Genomic DNA, 18,296 nt, shown 5'->3' on the forward strand with positions numbered 1-18,296 from the left:
CAGCAAACTTGAATTGGGACCAGAGGTAGAATATGAACTAACACATTTGATTAAGAGATGCCAGGGGTCTTAATCACTGTGCCAAACATGATGTGTTTTAATTTGGGGTGACTAGTATTTAGGTGAACAAAAGAAATGAAGAAGCAACTCTGTTCTTATTGGGCCCAACAAATATGAATACTCTTTATGTAACTTAGAGAGTTTTTGTTTTTAGATTATTAGAACTTAAAATAATTTCTTAAGAATATTATAGGGCCCGGCGCGGTGACGCAGTGGTTAAGGTCCTCGCCTTGCACGCCCGGGATCCCATATGGGCGCCGGTTCTAATCCCGGCAGCCCTGCTTCCCTTCCAGCTCCCTGCCTGTGGCCCGGGAAAGCAGTCGAGGATGGCCCAAGGCTTTGGGACCCTGCACCTGTGTGGGAGACCCGGAAGAGGCTCCTGGCTTCGGACTGGCATAGTATCGGCCATTGCGCTCACTTGGGGAGTGAATCATCAGACGGAAGATCTTCCTCTCTGTCTCTCCTCTCTGTATATCTGCCTTTCCAATAAAAAATAATAAAAATAAATCTAAAAAAAAAAAGAATATGATAAGTGTCCTCAGCACCATGGGGTCACTGGAGTTCACAGTTCACAGTAATACAAGAGAGATGCTGGAAGAGAGATGCTTGAGGGCTCCAGACAAAGGCAGAATAGGAACGCTGATTGCTTCATTTTATTAGTTTATATTGTATACATGTGTTGAAATACAGTGCCCCATAAAAATGCTCAAGTATTACGTGCTAAGCAAAACTTTTACAATAAACTTGACAACTTACAGCAGTTGATTGAAGGTGGACATAGTGAGAAACTATATTGTCTTAACTCAGACGTTAGAAATATCAAATTTGTACAATAATGTTACTTTTACTAGTTTTTCTTATTTGGAAAATATAGTTATTTTCATAAAATACGTTGCGTTAATACATAACTTGTGTGATGTTAACAGTTGAAAATGGAGTAAGGGGCCGACACTCGGTGTAGCTGACGCTGCCTGGGCTTCCTGCATTCTGTTTCTGAGTGGCTCTGCTTCTGACCCAGCTTCCTGCTGTTGTGCACTCGAGGAGGCAGCAGGGATTGCTCAAGGCCTCGGAGCCTTCCACTCCTTGGAAAGATCCAGATGAAGTTTTTGGATCTTGGGTTTGATCTGGCCCAGTGCTGATTGTAGCAGGCATTTGGGGAAAAGAATTGGTGGATGGAAGATCTTTGTCTCTCTCTGTTTTTTAAATACATAGAATTAAAAATGAGTAAGAAGTTTTAGTAAAAAGACCTATGATACAGTGCATTAAGTTGCCACCTATAGTGCTGGCAGCCCACACAGGCAGGTCAGGGTTCTGGCTGCTCTGCTCTGTGTGCCAGAGAAGGTAACTGCTGATGGTCTGAGTGCCTGGGCACCTGCCACCCTGTGAGAAGCCAGGATGGAGTCCCTGGGTCTTGGCTTTGGCCTAGTCCTGGCCTGACTGCCACAAGCAGCTTTCCATCTCTCTCTATCTGTTTCTCCTCCTGTTTCTGTTTCTCTTGCCTTTCAAATAAGTAAACGAGTCTCTTACAAAAGAAGAATATTGGGAATGGTTGATGGTATTTACGTGGCCACAGAGGAATAATACTACATTAACTTTTTCATTTCTATTAATAAAGAGAAAAAAATATACAAAATTGAATGTACCATGTAAAACTTTTGCTTGTTCAAAAATGTCTTGTAATTTTATTCATTTGATATAGAACTACAGATATTTTATCTTTTTTTCTATGATATGTATTTATCATAACCTTATAAGTTAATGTGGAGGGTAGGGTTAGAAATGTTTTAATTTATTTTGAAAATACATTCTTCTATGGATTGCAGTTTTTCTTTCTGCTTTGTGTAAAATTCCTGTTGTTGGTGTGTTCAGTCCATGAGAATGGATAAAATCACTGGCATCCTTGAGAGTTGCAGTGTCCTAGGAGACTAGGGGTCTCCTTACAGCAGGTTCACCACTGTATGAACTTGGAAGCTATTTATTTATAACTCCAACAAAAATTTGCTCTTCAACAAAAAAGGAAGTTGGACTAAATTGAACTTTCGTGTTTCCAGATTCTATAGTTTTTGTTTGTTTGTTTGTTTGTTCCATCTCAGACATCCATAGGAAATGGGCTTGCAGTCACTGATTGTGCCCCACCCATATCTGTGCAGCCTGTATTCATAAATACCCTGCTGTTGTCACGGGCTCACATAGACAAATGTTGGCTTCAGATTCTGTTTCTCGAGATCAGCGAAAAGTTTCCCATTATTTACATCTTACTTTCTCTGTTGCAAGTTACGTTTTTCCTCTCTTGACAATTGTTTTTAATTACCAAAGGAATATGATCTGTGGTTAAAAATTTTTTAATAGTAATTAGGTGTCAGAAAAACATTTCATTGTCATCTAAAACTCATTCTTAAAATTTAAATTTTTAAAGATAGATTTTTATTTGAAAGGCAGATTTTATGGAGAGAAGGTGAGGCAAAGAGAGGTCTTGCATCACCGGTTTACTCCCAAAAGGGCCAAACAGCCAGAGCTCAGCCAATCCGAAGCCAGGAGTCAGGAGCTAGAAGCCTCTTCCAGGTCTCCCATGCATGTGCAGGGGCCCAAGGACTTGGGCCATTCTCCGCTCTTTCCCAGGCTACAAGCAGGGAGCTGTATCAGAAGTGGCATAGCCAGGACATGAACTGGCACCCATTTGGGGTGCTGATGCCTTCAGATAGAGGATTAGTGTGCCACTTCACTGTATTGGCTCCTAAAAATTTACTTTTTAAAGATTTATTTTATTTTTATTGGAAAGTCAGATATACAGAGAGGAGGAGAAACAGAGAGAAAGATCTTCCAGAATCTACTTTTTAGATATATTTTCCCATAACGTTATAAATCTTCTACTCTCTAGATGAGTTGCAACATTTTTCATTATATAGATCTGTAATAATTTAAAAGTTCCTTGTTTCTTGACTACTTAAGTGAATTACGATGTTTTGTCACTACAAATAATGCTATAATGAGTATACCTATACATTTATCTCAGAACTTTTGTATATTTTCGTAGGATAGATTTCTAAGAGTTTCTGAGTTAACAGTATAAGTATTTAAGATTAATTGTACTGCCAAGTTGCCCCCTAAGGATATTTCCCTTCTTTATGTTATTCAAAGATAAAAATGAAATTTGCCCCATATTTTTTCTGCACTATTTTTATCTTTTAAATTTCCGACCTAATGGATTGAAAAAATAAAATCTAATTATCTTTTATTTTTTTTACTCAGTAGTAAATTTGAACAGATTTTTCATGTTTTTAAAATAATTTATTTTATGGCTTACAGGTGTTTTTCTCTAGTTTTCATTGACTTATAGGAGTTCTTTGTATGTTATAACTACGAATCCTTTGTTTCACATACATTATAAATATTTTGTGACAGAATGATTGTTTTTTTCCAGTGATGCAGTGTAATTTACTGTCATACAAAAGCTTTCAGTTTGGGTCAGATTGCGTTTTACTTCACTCGAGTAGGAAGTCTTAATAGAACTTACTGTAGTTGACTCAGCCTCCCAGCAGCCCATCTGTTCTGTTGGTTAATATGTCATTGATGCTTGTCTCTCTTCTGCTTTGCCACAGAAAGGGGAGTGTGTTTGCCTACAGTATCCCTTTGGATTCTCTTTGTTTATATTGAAGCAGCAATTAGATTTAAAGATCTCAAAAATTTTCATGTTGACCTTTGTCGTCCATTTGCTGCTCACTGGTAAGTCTGTATTTTCTTAATTTATCATTCATTTCAATGTAGGGTGGTAAATTCAACTTGGAGGTTTTACATGGTCCAAAGAGCAACAAAGCATGTCATAAAGGGCAGGCGCTCACTTCTCAGGCAAGTGAGTGTGCGAAGAGACGCAGAGTGCCCGATGACTTTACGCCTCACTGCCCCAACCTGGCGGGGCTGAGCAACAGGAAATGAGGTGATGCATGTAAAGCTTCGAGCTTAATGCCACGCAGATAGGTCTGTGATAAATGTTAGCTGTCTTTATTATAGTCAGATAATAATTCCAAAATGTCTTGATAAAATGTGTTGCAATTTCACCATAAAAGAACATAGAATTGCCATATTTTAAAAACACCAATTTTCGCTGATATTTATGGTGAAAAATTGGAATTAAATACTGTTTCCAATAGTTTTAGTCTCTTTACAAACAGGTTAATTAAATTAACCTAGTCAATAAAACTTACCGCTTCAAATTTGTAGAAAGATCACGTTCAGACTAATTGCTAATTGATGTCTTTTTTAAAAGGTTTATTTCAAAGGCAGAGTGATAGAGATCTTCCTGCTGCTAGTTCATTTTCCAGATGTCCACATGAGAAGCAACAGTCCAAGTACTTGAGCCATTATTTGCTTCTTGCCAGGGTGTCCATCTGCAGGACGCCAGAGAAGTCGTGGCGGACAGAACTCAGACCTAGACACTCTGACACAGGAAGCCTCGGCCTGAGGGTTGGGCCGAGCACACTGACCCCTTGAGAGTCCTTTAACATGTAGAATGTGTCCTTGTGGCCACCTGTCGTTATCTTGAGCACCCAGATGCCAATTTCTGAGGTCAGCAGAACAGGTCAGCGTTTCTTCAGACATCGTCCTCAGGGTCTGACAAGCTCTCTTGTGACTCCTTGACTCAGGTTGAAGAGCAGCAAGATCAGACAGGAAGTGCTTTCTTACGGCCTCGTAGTCACCTTCCCTGGGGGTTAGTTCTGTGTGCCAACTGCCTGATTTCCACAGCAGATGTTGCATTTACTTATGTGGTTCCTGAATACTGTCCTCAGCTAGAGTTAATTTTAATAATTTATGTTTTGATTTTAAGTCCTAGGGTTCCTCCTGTGCTTAATGCATGAGTTGTATGTTTTGAACTTGCATTGACTGGCTGGACTGTCTTCTTTCTAGTATTGGGTACCCCGTGGTGACTTTGGGCTTTGGCTTCAAAAGTTATGTCAGCTACAAAATGAGATTAAGGAAGCAAAAGGAAGTGCAGAAAGAGAACGAATTTTACATGCAGCTTCTCCAACAAGCCCTCCCTCCAGAGCAACAAATGCTGCAGAAGCAGGAGAAGGAGGCCGAGGAAGGTAGGTCTTTACCCTAAAGCTGTGGTTCAGTTTGAGCCTCAGTTATTTTGCCTCTCAGCAGAGTTTTAATTTTTTTCTGAGAAATGACTAGAATTTTAGATTTTCCCTATTTTCTGATATTCTGCCTCAGGGGCATTGTTTTGTTTGTTGAAACATAGAGTAGGGGTGGAATTTTTTACCTACTCTCTGGAGACCATGTACTTTGAAACATTTTTATTATTTTTAGATCTTTTTTGTTTACTACAAACACTTTAAAATATTCACTGCCAACAAGAAAATAGCAACTATGTGAATTTGTGGTTGAAACCAGCTGGGAAGCTGGAGGTGTGCGCAATCAGCTTTCTCACCGGAAGCCTTGGGGACAGGCTGCCGCAGTGGGGTCCTGGTGCACTCCCTGAGATCTTTCTGACAGCACCAGTCTTGAGTGTGTAACCCTCAGTTGTAGAGAATCCTTTGGTTTGGGAGTAGGGAATTCGGGGCCTTGCTTTTAGTGTGATAATATGTGTCAATATCTTTTTCTTTAATATGGCACACACACAAAAAATCTCTTTTCCACTAAACTTTAACAAATTATAATGTGTGGACCAGATACAGAAAATTCTTTGCAAGTGGTCTGGTAAAAGCAATAGATTTTTTTATTACCCCAATGCTGGAGTCAAGAAAAATGATAGATGTTGTGTATCCCCAGATCGCACCGCTTTGTTTCATTGAGTCCTTTACTCTGCAGGAAAGGTATTAGCAGTTTATTTAACCAAGGCCTCATAGGAGACTGATTGGCTTGTACTCGCTCATGCCTGTGACAACAAGTTTCATTTGATTGAAGTGTGACTGTTAATTATAAAATCCTGACCGTAATTTCAAGCCCAGGCGTGCAATGGCTTGTTCTTTGTAGATGATAGTGGTTTTTCTATATGTGCAGCTTCTCAGCTGTATTTGGATTTGCTTTGTGGAGTCAGCATCATAAGCTCTGGATTATTGCCCCTAAGTGAGTTTGCAAATTAGTGTTTGAATTTCTAAGCATAGATAATACAGGTCATTGCTTCAGTCTATTCTGTGTTTTTAAAAAACTAAATATCCTGGTGTGGGCTTTTTTTTGTTTGTTGGTTTGTTTTTGGTATTGTAGCAGCCAAAGGGTTACCTGATATGGACTCCTCAATCCTCATACACCACAACGGAGGTATCCCAGCCAACAAAAAGCTCTCCACAACTTTGCCAGAGATAGAGTACCGAGAAAAAGGGAAAGAAAAGGACAAGGATGCCAAAAAACACAACCTTGGGATAAACAACAACAATATTCTACAGCCTGTAGACTCTAAAATACAAGAAATCGAGTATATGGAAAATCATATCAATAGTAAAAGATTAAATAACGATCTTGTGGGAAGTACAGAAAATCTCTTGAAAGAGGACTCATGCACTGCTTCCTCAAAAAACTACAAAAATGCCAGTGGAGTTGTGAACTCCTCACCTCGAAGTCACAGCGCCACAAATGGGAGTATTCCTTCCTCGTCCAGTAAAAACGAGAAGAAGCAGAAATGTACCAGCAAGAGCCCAAGTACACACAAGGACTTAATGGAAAACTGTATTCCTAATAACCAGCTAAGCAAACCAGATGCCCTGGTAAGGTAAGTGTGTGTGTACTGTCTCCTTACCAACACTTTCCAATAAATTGGACATGCTCTGAAAAGCAAACACACCCATATGGGCCGGCAGGAATTGTCTGAAAGCAAATCCTGTGACTAGTGACAGTTGGCTGTTTGTGTGACGTGAGCTTGTTGGTCACCTGAGTAATTGTCTCAAAGCCTTGACTTCAGCCGTTTGCAGTGTTCCGAATAGGAGATAAAGGTGATTGCTTTCCGCATTTGACAGATCTGTATGTAACCTGATTATTCTAGTTGTTACTGAAAGGTACTTCCCTAGTCCTGGTCCAATGTTTGCATAGACAAAGTTATTTTGGCAGGAACATGGAAAGAAGCATTTATGCCCTGTTCATACACATCTCTTGATTTGTCAGACAGCTACAGCTGGGGAGAAGCTTTGAGAAAAGCTGTTACAAAACGTTGTGTGTTTTGACTGTACATAGAATGTAATTTATCCCTAGATAACTCTGGAAAATTTAGGTGTGAAAAATAATGTCTTTCTCAACATTCTGTAAACAACACAATATTAGGCATGAATTTTAACCAGACATATTTCTGTTCTTATCTTTAATTAAAAGAATAGTATCATTGTATTATATTGCTGGGCCCAGACCTAACAGCCTTATTTTATATGACTGACATTAGGCAAACACAAGTGCTTTCCTTTTACCTTGTATCTTTGCTATAGAAACTGAGGTCTGAGCTGGGACTTTACTTTGTGTGTGTGACTCAGGAGAGCAGTTGTCATCCCTGTAGAGAGTTATCTTCTGTTCCTCTTGGCTTGCTTAAAGGCCAAAGATATGTTATTCTAGAAAGAGAAGAGTCCAGCATTGTAAACTGGATGAAGTAGATGTTCAGTTTCTTTTTGTTTTCTGATTGACAGCTAGATGGGAGAAATCTTTCTGGCTTCCTCCATTGCTGTGGGCTTGAGAGGGTTCCTAGCCCCTGTTCTTTTGGATGCATGCTGCTGCTGCTGCTGGACTGGCCTCCACATCTGGTTGTGGCATTCTGCCCGCCATGTCCTCCTCCGAATGCCCATGGGACAAAGACCCATTAGTTGGCCCCATATTTCAGAATGAGGCCTCTGTCATAAGCTATTTAATATCGTTTCTGCTACACCATATTGATAATAGCAGTGAATCCATAAGTTTTCCTCCACTGGTTGTTGCAGAGCGAGCAGTCCAGGCTCAGTCTTGAGACCCCATCATTCTTGGGCCGCAGATGAGACGTGGATTGATTTTTACTACCTGTTCTGCCATTAGTAGAGAAGTTCTAAGACCAGAGAGCTTAATGTCCCGTGAAGGAGGGTTGATGATGTGGTTTTATGCCTGGCCCCTTTCCTTCTCCAGGGGACATGCTTCTTCCTGTGGCCACTGATGATACTAATAACTGCCTTCACCAGTTGGGTTCCAGCATGGAATTTTGTTTTAGGAAACTGTATCTTGTCAAATAAATGAAAGAAAGTATTGTATTTAACTAGCTTCGTAAGCTTCGTTAGGATTACTTCTAACTTTTAAAGTGTTAGGAAAAAGAAGGGGATGATCTAAATATCCAAAAATGGGGGACATTTAAATAAATTATGACCTACTCATTTGATGGACTTTAAATATACACATTACAAAATCATTCTTTTGAGCCATAATAAAGCATATGGGAAAGTACTCATGACAATATTTCATGAAGAAAGCAAAAACAATTAAAATCTTTTTTTTTAAAATATACACAGAGAAGAGATTTTCAGGGTGGGCACTGCCCAGGATGTGATGCTCTAGAATGGCTGGAATCGGGTCCTGCCTCCTCTCTCCAACCAGCTTTGTGCTAATACACTTCCCAGAAGAGAGGAGATGATGGCCAGGCACTTGGGTTCCTGCTGCTTGCTTGGGAGACCCAGCTGGAGTCATGGGCTTCCGGCTTTGGCCTAGCTCATCCTGTGTGTTGCAGACATTTGGGAAATAAACCAGCGGATGAAAAACCTTTTGTCCCTCTGAAATTCTGCATTGTAAATAAATAAATATGTCTATGTGAGCTTTATAGTGAAAAGAACAAAATGTTAACAACATTTGTTTCTCCTTGTTAAGTCTTGGGCATTTATGTTCTTTTTACTTGCCAGCATTTTCACATTTTTCAATTCTGAAAAATGGGAGAGTGTAAAAGGAAAGTTTTACTTGAGCAAATTATCCATAGTGGCTGTAGTAAGCCTTATCTCACTTCCTCTTACCTTTGTGTGTCTCCCCTATTTCCTCTTGTTTGACTTCATGTGTGTGTTGATGAGCAGTAATAAGATTTGAGCTGATCCCAGCCGGACATGATTAATTTGTTAGCTGGAGACTGGGGTTTTTATCTTCAGATGGAGAAGGCCATGTCCTGTGGGTCACATCATAGGATGTGGGTGCACGCAGTTGGCAGGTGTGCATGTACCTTGTATGCACACAGCCAGAGTTGTACACATTCAGACCAGCTGATAACTTCTGTGAGTCTGTGTTAGCTCACAGCATTGATGATCATTTTTGAAATGTTTAAGAAAAAGTCCAGAGTCAGTATCGTGTTACTCACCAGCAGTATCACATGTGCTTTACGACTCTGCCCTCTCCACTGTGTGCTTAAGGACTGCTTTTTGAGGAACCAGTTCAGTGACTTTTGGGCAAAAATTTCCTTACTACACTACTGTCTTCTAGTTTGGTGTGATTGCCCAAGTCAGATGTGGTGTCTGCTGCCTGTGCTCTTTGCTCATGGACATTTCCCTGGTGTGCCACCTGCCAAAGGTTAGCAGACAGCAGTGCGCAGGCCAGAACTGGCCCGCTGCCTATGCCTCCAAAAATAAATGTTATGGGAACGTAGCCATTTCGTTTCCATACTGCCAGGGGTCACTTTTGTCCCTTAGTGGCAGTTGCACGACTGCCACAGAAGCTGTAAGGTCTGCAAAGCAGAACACATCATTAACTGATCATTACAGAAAAGAGTATATGGGACCCTATTTATAGTTTTTACTTGTTTTGAGAATCTTTTCCTCTTATAGATTAGGAACTCTCCAGGCTGGTAATGACAGAAGCTGGCTCTCTATAATTCTGTGTAAAAAAGAAAAGTAATGGGTAAATATTGAATACAAGAATGACAAGGGAGTAAGGAACTGAATGAATGGAGAAGATCTGGGCTACCAGGTTAGTATAGGGCAGAAGGTGCTGAATGGATGTGGGGGATGTGGGGAACTTGTTGCCTGTAGGATTCTGCTCTGGTAGTGGGAACGCTTGCCAAAGCCAGGCTGAAGCTCTCTTTCAGCTTGAGAAATATGTATTTTGTAAAATGGCCCTATGTCTTTTGTCTAATTTCTGAATTTTTAAAAAAGATTCATTTATTTTTATTACAAAGTCAGATATACAGAGAAGAGGAGAGACAGAGAGGAAGATCTTTCGTCTGATAATTCACTCCCCAAGTGACTGCAAAGGCCGGTGCTGCACTGATCTGAAGCCAGGTACCAGGAACTTTTTTCCAGGTCTCCCACGTGGGTGCAGGGTCCCAAAGCATTGGGCCGTCCTCGACTACTTTCCGGGCCACAGGCAGGGAGCTGTATGGGAAGTGGAGCTGTCGGGATTAGAACCGGCACCCATATGGGATCCCGGCGCGTGCAAGGCGAGGACTTTAGGCGCTAGGCCACGCCGCCGGGCCCTAATTTCTGAATTTTTTAAAAAAGATTTATTTATTTTTATTGGTAAGTCAGATATACAGAGAGAAGAAGAGACAGAGAGGAAAATCTTCCATCCGATGATTCATTCCCCAAGTAACCACAATGGCCGGTGCTGTGCTGATACGAAGCCAGGAGCCAGGAGCTCTTCTGGGTCTCCCACGCAGATGCAGGGTCCCAAGACCTTGGGCCGTCCTTGACTGCTTTCCTAGGCCACAAGCAGGGAGCTGGATGGGAAGTGGGCTGCTGGGATTAGAACCGGTGCCCATGTGGGATCTCGGTGCATTCAAGGTAAGGACTTTAGCCGCTAGGCCATGCTGCCGGGCCCTAATTTCTGAATTTTTATACCCAAGATAGTATATATGTAGTAGCCTGGGCTGGCCTCAGGTAACTGAGTAGCTACAATTTAATTAGTTCTTAATTCTATCATTCAGGAAATCCTAGTTAAAACAGTCATTTATTTTAACTAAATGACTAGAACCAGAAGGATCAAATTTTTTTGTATTAGTGATGTTTAGGAATATTTTAAGTATGAAAGGATTCTTAAATATGTAGGCAAGGAGGGGCCTGGCGCAGTAGCATAATGGCTGGGGTCCTCGCCTTGCACGCTTCAGGATCCCATATGGGTGCCTGTTCATGTTCTGGAGGCCCTGCTTCCCATCCAGCTCCCTGCTTGTGGCCTGGGAAAGTAGTTGCGGACTGCCCAAAGCCTTGGGACCCTGCACCCGCATGGGAGACCTGGAAGAGGCTTTGGGCTCCTGGCTTTGCATCAGCTCAGCTCCAGTTTGCTGTAGCCACTTGGGGAGTGCATCAGAAGATGGAAGATCTTCCTCTCTGTCTCTTTTCTCTGTATATCTGACTTTCCAAAAAGTTTAGACAAAGAAAAGGAAAAATAGTTGCAGCAGTGTGACAAATCACTGTTTAAAATGTGGTATGTTTTCTTCTTACCGGGTAATTTTATATAGTTGTGGCTGTGGTGGCTTTTTTAAAAAACTAAGTTTTATGTTTTAGAGCAGTTTTTAAAAAAAGATTTATTTATTCTTATTGGAAAGGCAGGTGTACAGAGAGGAGTAGAGACAGAGGAAGATCTTCTGTCCGATGATTTACTCCCCAATTGACCGCGATGGCCGGAGCCGTATGTAGCCTTTTCAGACTGCCTTCTTTCACTTAGGAGCATGTATTTAAGGTTCCTACATGTCTTTTTATGAATTAATAGGAGATTTCTCTTTAGCCTTGAATACCTTCCATTCTCTGGATGCACCATAGTTTATCTATCTGCCTGCTGAAGGACATTTAAGTTGCTTGAAAGTTTTAGTCATCCTGAATAATACTACCATTAACAGATTTTTTGTGCAGTTTTTCCTCTAGGTGTAAGTTTTCTATCAAAATAATTTTTCTTTGTTTGTTTTATTTATTTGAAAGGCGAATGATAAAGACAGAGATCTTTTATCCTCTGGCTCACTCCCAAAATGCCTGTGAGAGTCGGGGCTGGTCCAGGCCAGAGCAGGAACCAGGAACCCAGTCTGCTAAATTAGATGGCTGGTAGGGACGCAAGTGCCTGAAAAGCCACCTACTGCCTCCCAGGGTGCACATTAGCAAGTAGCTGGGATCAGGGGCAATGCTGAACTCCATGTCCTCCTGGTATGCTGTGCAAGAGTCCCAAGCAGAGGCTTTGACCAGTGCCCTTCATGCCCATCTGTTAGGAGCACAGCTGCTCATTCATAGGACAAGGGTGTGTTTGGGTCTAGGAAACTACCAAGCTGTGGGTTCCATCTTGCGTTGCTGGCAGTGAATGAGAATTGCTGCTGCTGTCATCCTGCCGGGCTCTGGTGGGGTCTCTGTTCTGTAATTTCACCTTTCTGATAGGTTTGCATAGGTATTACACCTTCCTATATTGCCAATAACATGATTTTACATCTTCTCTTTGTTGTCTTCTTTGGTCAGGTATCTCCTAAAGGTGTTTAGTAAGTTTTTAAAACAGCCTGTTAGTTATTTTTGAGTTTTAGGAGTTCTTTCTCTGTTTTGAATAATAATCTTTTATCAGTTGTCTTTTGCAAATATTTCCTCCCAGTCTGAGATTTGTCTTTATTCTGTTCACAGTCTTTCACAGAGCAGAAATTTGTGAATCTTTTTGAAGATTTTATTTATTTATTTGAAAGGTAGAGTTACAGAGAGAGAATCTTCCATTCTCTAGCTCACTTCTCAAAGCTGCAGCAGCTGGAGCTGAGTTGCTTTGAAGCCAGCTGGCAGGAGCTTCTTGGTCTCTCACATGGGTGCAGGGGCCCAAGCATTTCAGCCATCTGCTGCTGTTTTCCTAGGCTGTTAGCAGGAGCTGGAATGGAAATGGAGTGGCTGAGACCCAAACTGTGCTTGTATACCTTCTAAATTAGAGACCACCAAACTGTGCCAGCGCTGTCGACAGAGCCTTAGCATACTTACGTCATGGTGCTGGTCACAGAAATTCTTATTTAATCAAGTATAGCTTAACTTTTTTTTTTTCATGGAATGTGCCTTAAAGGTTACATTTGTACCTTTTGTCCTGCCTTTTCCTTAAATTTTTTAAAATAAATATTTGTTTATTTTTATTGGAATGACAAGTTTACAGGGAGAGAAGGAGATACATATAAATCCTCCATCAGCTAGTTCACTCCCCAAGTGGCCGCAGTGCCCAGAGCTGAGCCTATCTGAAGCTAGGAGCCGGGAGTTTATTCCGAGTCTCTGACGTGGCTGTAGGGTCCCAAGGCTTTGAGCCATCTTCTGCTGCTTTCCCAGGCCACAGGCAGGGAGCTGGATGGGAAGTGGAGCAGCTGAGACACAAATTGGTGCCCCATATGGGATCCTGGCGTGTGTGACGCCAAAGCTTTAGCTGCTGAGCCATTGTGCTGGGCCCCATTTCACTTAAATTACATCAGAAACTCCCAGTTTAGCCTGTCATCTTCATGTGATGTGTAATATCCTGTGCCAATTTTGAAGTCATTCAGCAGTCACTTCAGTGTCTGAGGTCAGGCAGGTCAGAATGTGACACCTGCAAGCAGAGGCAGCAGCAGTTTTGTGTGTTTGGCACTAAGCTCCCTCTTAAGTATAGCACACAAGTCTGGGTGTCTTGCTGGTGATTGTAGACTGACTCCTTGAAGGAACACATTCAAACACTGCGTTAGCACAGTAGAGTTCAAAAGACCTGTCCTAGTCCTGGCAGTGCCTCTGAGGCTGGACCACCTGTACTTGCCACTTCATATTTAGGCCCTGTTTATGTCACTGGTTACAAAAATATGAGGTGAGAGTTGGAAGTCTCTTAGGTTTTTTTTTAGTTGGAAAAACAAATCATTTTAAATTACACTTATTTGGGGCCTGGTGTGGTACCCTAACGGCTAAAGTCCTCACATTGCTCATGCTGGGATCCCATATGGCTGCTTCACTTCCCATCTAGCTCCCTGCCTGTGGCCTGGGCAAGCAATAGAAGATGGCCCAAAGTCTTGGGACCCTGCACCTGCGTGGGAAACCAAGAAGAGGTTTCTGACTCCCGGCTTTGGATCAGTGCAGCTCTGGCTGTTGCGACTGCTTGGGGAGTGAGTCATTAGATGGAAGATCTTCCTCTCTTTCCTCTGCTCTGTATATCTGACTTTCCAATTAAAAAAAAATCTTATAAAAAATAAATAAGTTACACTCAATCTTGTTAAACATTATTCTACTAAGAAAATTGTGGGTCTTTTTTTTTTTTTTTTCAAAGTCAGCTATATAGAGAGGAGAGACAGAGAAGAACATTTTCTGTCTGATTTTCTTCCCAGATTTTCACTGCCAACACTTGGCTGGGGTTGTTGATCAACTTGTTCTCTCTTCTGTTGTGGTACCAGGTGTCCTCTGCAGGCTCCAGTGTACTACCATATCCTCCATGTGCAGCTGGATATGCTGTCCATTGCTCTTCTGAACCCCTGAGGAGGCTCAGCTTTGACACACAGTTCAATTATTTTAATCAGTTGACATAAAACGACCACTGCATTAAAAAAAACAAAAGAAGATTTTTGTCTTGAATACAAAAGCAGCAGTAGTGGGGTTGTGCTGTGGCATAGTAGGCTAAGCCTCTGCCTGTGTGTGGCACAAGCATCTCATATGTGCATCAGTTTGAGATCTAGCAGCTATACCTCTGATACAGCTTTCAGTTATTATGGCCTGGGAAAGTAGCAGAGGATGGCCCAATTCCTTGAGCCTGTGGATGCACTTGAGAGACCCAGAAGACCCCAGCTCCTGGCTCTGGACTGGCTCAGCAAGGGCCTTTGGGGCCATTTGGGAGTGAGCCGGCGGATGGGACTCTGCCTCTCCTCTCTCTGTAACTGCCTTTACAATGAAGACAAATCTCTAAAAGGGGGAGCAGCGGAAGAAAAGACTTTGATTTCAATAGTTCTACATTCTATGGACCAATTTATATATATTTTGTTGTTGGATATTTTTATTGGAACATCAGATATAAAGTCAAATATAAAAAGTACAGTAAAGACAAGTGATGTTTTACTCCCTCAGTGAAGGGGAGGGAGCCACTGGTTCCAGATTACTACAACATACTCAGCACATTAGAACATGAGGGCCCGGTGCGATGGCCTAGCGGCCAAAGTCCTCACCTTGAACGTGCCGGGATCCCATATGGGTTCTGGTTCTTATCCTGGCAGCTCCATCCCCCCATCCATCTCCCTCTGCTTGTGGCCCAGAAAAGCAGTCTCGGATGGCCTAAAGCTTTGGGACCTTGCACCTGCACGGGAGACCTGGAGGAAGTTCCTGGTTCCTGGCTTTGGATTGGCTCAGCACCGGCCGTTGTGGTCACTTGGGGAGTGAATCGTCACACAGAAGATCTTCCTCTCTGTCTCATCTCGTCTCTTCTCTTCTCTTCTCTGTATATCTTCTAATAAAAATAAATAAATCTTTAAAAAAAGAACATAATTTATAAATTAGACTGTTACTGATCCATAAACTCTAAAAATATTTCACTAATGCCAAGATCTGGTCATATCAATTAGTTCGTAGATATGACGGTAAAATACCCCTCGGTGCAAATGAAGGCGTTAACATTTCTGAAAGTGTTTTTCTATTCCTCGTTCTCACTGAGGCGGTGCCACCAGAGGCTTAAAGATTCCTGGACAAAGTCCTGAGAAACTTTTCTGCATTTCCCCCTAGGCTCTCAACTCTCCAAATAAACACAACTAATTATAGGAACAAACTAAGCTAACATTTTGGTGTGCTTAAAATAGCAAAATGAATCTGGAGAGGAATGAGCAAGTGAATATTCACAGCCTGACAACTTTCCCCAGATTGCTGTTTTGCCCTTCAGAAGAGGCTCCTCCCAATCCAAGGTTGCAGAATTTCGAGGAATTCACCAGCACGTGCAGTCCTGCTGCCCAGGACACAAAGCCTTCCAGGAAGTAAGAGCCTGGCCAGACCCGGGCTCCACTATGCTCTCACCGCTGCTGGTTTCCAGTCTTTCAGGGTTGGTGGGTCTGCTGCCGCCAAGCTGGGCCGACTTCGTCCTGGTGGCCCTCAGCTGCCTTCACCACGCTGACTCCCCAGCTAGTGCCGAGCAGAGCTGAGCTCTCAGACATCCTGGGAGTTTTCAAGGGTATACAATAGCTGGCTCTCTTCTGATCACGGGTAGGCACATGCCCTGGCACCTCGGGCAAGAACAAAAATTTACAAATAGCATAGAATAGTGTCTCTCTAGTAGAAAAGAAAATAAAGCATTCTGAAAGTCTAGATATTTTTCTATACATTTTAGCCATGAGGCCATAAAATTTGGCTGAGATGCCAGTCTCAGAGGCAATGTTAGTTCAATTTGTAGCCACTACCTGCATTTAAAACAAATAGAAACACAAAAATTAAAAAGGCAGAAAAATAACTTCATATTATGAATTTTTTAAAAAGACCTATTTATTTTTGGTACCCAGCATGGTGGCCTAGTGGCTAAAGTACTCGCCTTGAACACGCCCGGGATCCCATATGGGCGCCGGTTCTAATCCCAGCAGCTCCACTTCCAATCCAGCTCCCTGCTTGTGGCCTGGGAAAGCAGTATAGGATGGCCCAAGGTCTTGGGACCCTGCAGCCATGTGGGAGACCTGGAGGAGGTTCCTGGCTCCAGATCGGTGCAGCACGGGCCATTGTGGTCACCTGGGGAGTGAAATATTGGATGGAAGATCTTCCTCTCTGTCTCTCCTCCTCTCTGTATATCTGGCTTTGTAATAAAAATAAATAAATCTTAAAAAAAAAAAAAGAACTGCCCAGGTTTTTGGATACTGATAGTGGATCAGTGTGATTTGTCTGTGTGATACAGTCAGGTGAAGAGTAAAGAGGGAATGCTGTTTAGTGGAAGAATATGAAGACCCAGTTCTTACTGTCCACCTTTCCAACATTTTTTTTAAATTTATTTTTATTGGAAAGATAGATTTACAGAGAGAGGAGGAAAGACAGAGAGAAAGAGACAGATCAATCTTCTATTCAGCAATTCACTCCCCAAGTGGCTGCAATTGTTAGAGCTGATCCGATCTGAAGCCAGGAACCAAGAGCTTCTTCCGGGTCTCCCACACAAGTGCAGGGTCCCAAGGCTTTGGGTTGTCCTCTACTGCTTTCCCAGGCCATTAGTAGAGAGCTGGATCAGAAATGAACTGGCACCCGTATGGGAGCCCAGAGCTTGCAAGGGAAGATTTAGCTACTGAGCCATCTCACAGGTCCCCTCTCTTTCTTTTCTTATATCTTGTCAGAAAGTGGTCTGAGTCAGCGTTGGGAGTGGGTGAAAAGTTGTTGGTCCAAGTTTGTAACAGAAAGCGAGAAAAAAATGTCCGAGCATCTAGCCTGAGGTTGTAAGCACAAAACAGGAATGAAAAACGCTAAGACTTGATTATTGGGAGAAAGTGAGACTAAGCTGCAATCCATGAAGTAGGGCCGGTGAACAGTACTGGGCAAGTGACTCCGAGGTGGCATTTGAGACTGTTCGTTTTCGTCCTTTGGGCTCTGAAGAGCCTTAAGCAGAAGAATCATAGCGGTAAAAGAGGAAAGCCTGCTAAGAACCTTTGAGAGGGTGGAAGCCTGCCATGAAAAAAAGCGATGCGATGAACTCAAAGTCTGTTGTTAACAGAGGGACAGAGGATAGCGAAACGGGGAGGAGTATATAAATCCCTTTAAATGTGTGTTTTCTGGGTTCAGGTATTTCTCACACACCCAGAAATTTCCCTGAAATATGAGCAGGTGGTTGACTGTGGTGTGTAGGGCGTGCTTCCTGACTCTGCATCGTTAGTGTCCTCACAACTTGAATTTTTACAGCAGGATAGTTAGTGAGGGAAGGACTTCACCTGTTCATCCTGGTACAGTGTGCTCCACACACAGAAGGTGCTTGTTGGATGAGTAGTGACTCTGTGTTTGGAGGGGGGGATATTAGAAAGGAGTGGATAAGGCGGGCTTGGTGCTTGCATCGCAATATAACTCAAAGTTCTTTCAGGCCAGACCACCTAAATATTATTTGTGTGAGACCAACCCAGGACCAGACATCCAGGGTCAGACTAATCATTGTTTCTTAGGCAGTCATTGTCTATTTTATTTCTTCAAAAACAATTTTTTTTTTCTTAAAGCGAAATTTTTTTCTTTAAATCTCTTTCCTTGGTATTTCCCATGAAGTTTTATATTTCAGTATTTCTTTCAGTACTTTCCCCAAGACTCTGGCAGGAAATGTGAGGATTTTTCTGGAAGTTAGAAGGAACAAGGCACCAAAGTCCCCTTCGGGACTGCTTAATTCACACAGTTGGCTGCCCTGCCGTGAGGTGGTTGTGTTGCAGGGCTAAGGAGTCTGGGATCAGCCTGGTCTCA

The 18,296-nt window shown here is 42.3% G+C and overlaps 1 protein-coding gene across 3 annotated transcripts in view; it reads left to right on the top strand.

Moving 5' to 3' along the window:
- The window catches only part of MACO1 (macoilin 1), a 71,151-nt gene that overhangs the window by 22,962 nt on the left and 29,893 nt on the right, over positions 1-18,296 (top strand). For 2 of the 3 annotated variants that reach the window (XM_040979592.1, XM_040979593.1), the window contains exons 4-6: positions 3,660-3,783; positions 4,963-5,141; positions 6,265-6,766. In XM_040979592.1, the coding sequence (XP_040835526.1) occupies positions 3,660-3,783; positions 4,963-5,141; positions 6,265-6,766 (805 nt within the window). The remainder of the gene's footprint in view (positions 1-3,659; positions 3,784-4,962; positions 5,142-6,264; positions 6,767-18,296) is intronic. The other variant, XM_040979594.1, reaches the window with a different exon arrangement.

The sequence above is a fragment of the Ochotona curzoniae genome, unplaced genomic scaffold (genome assembly GCF_017591425.1).
Source record: "Ochotona curzoniae isolate NIBS_2020 unplaced genomic scaffold, NIBS_Ocur_1.0 contig_3255, whole genome shotgun sequence".
Lineage (NCBI taxonomy): Eukaryota > Metazoa > Chordata > Mammalia > Lagomorpha > Ochotonidae > Ochotona > Ochotona curzoniae.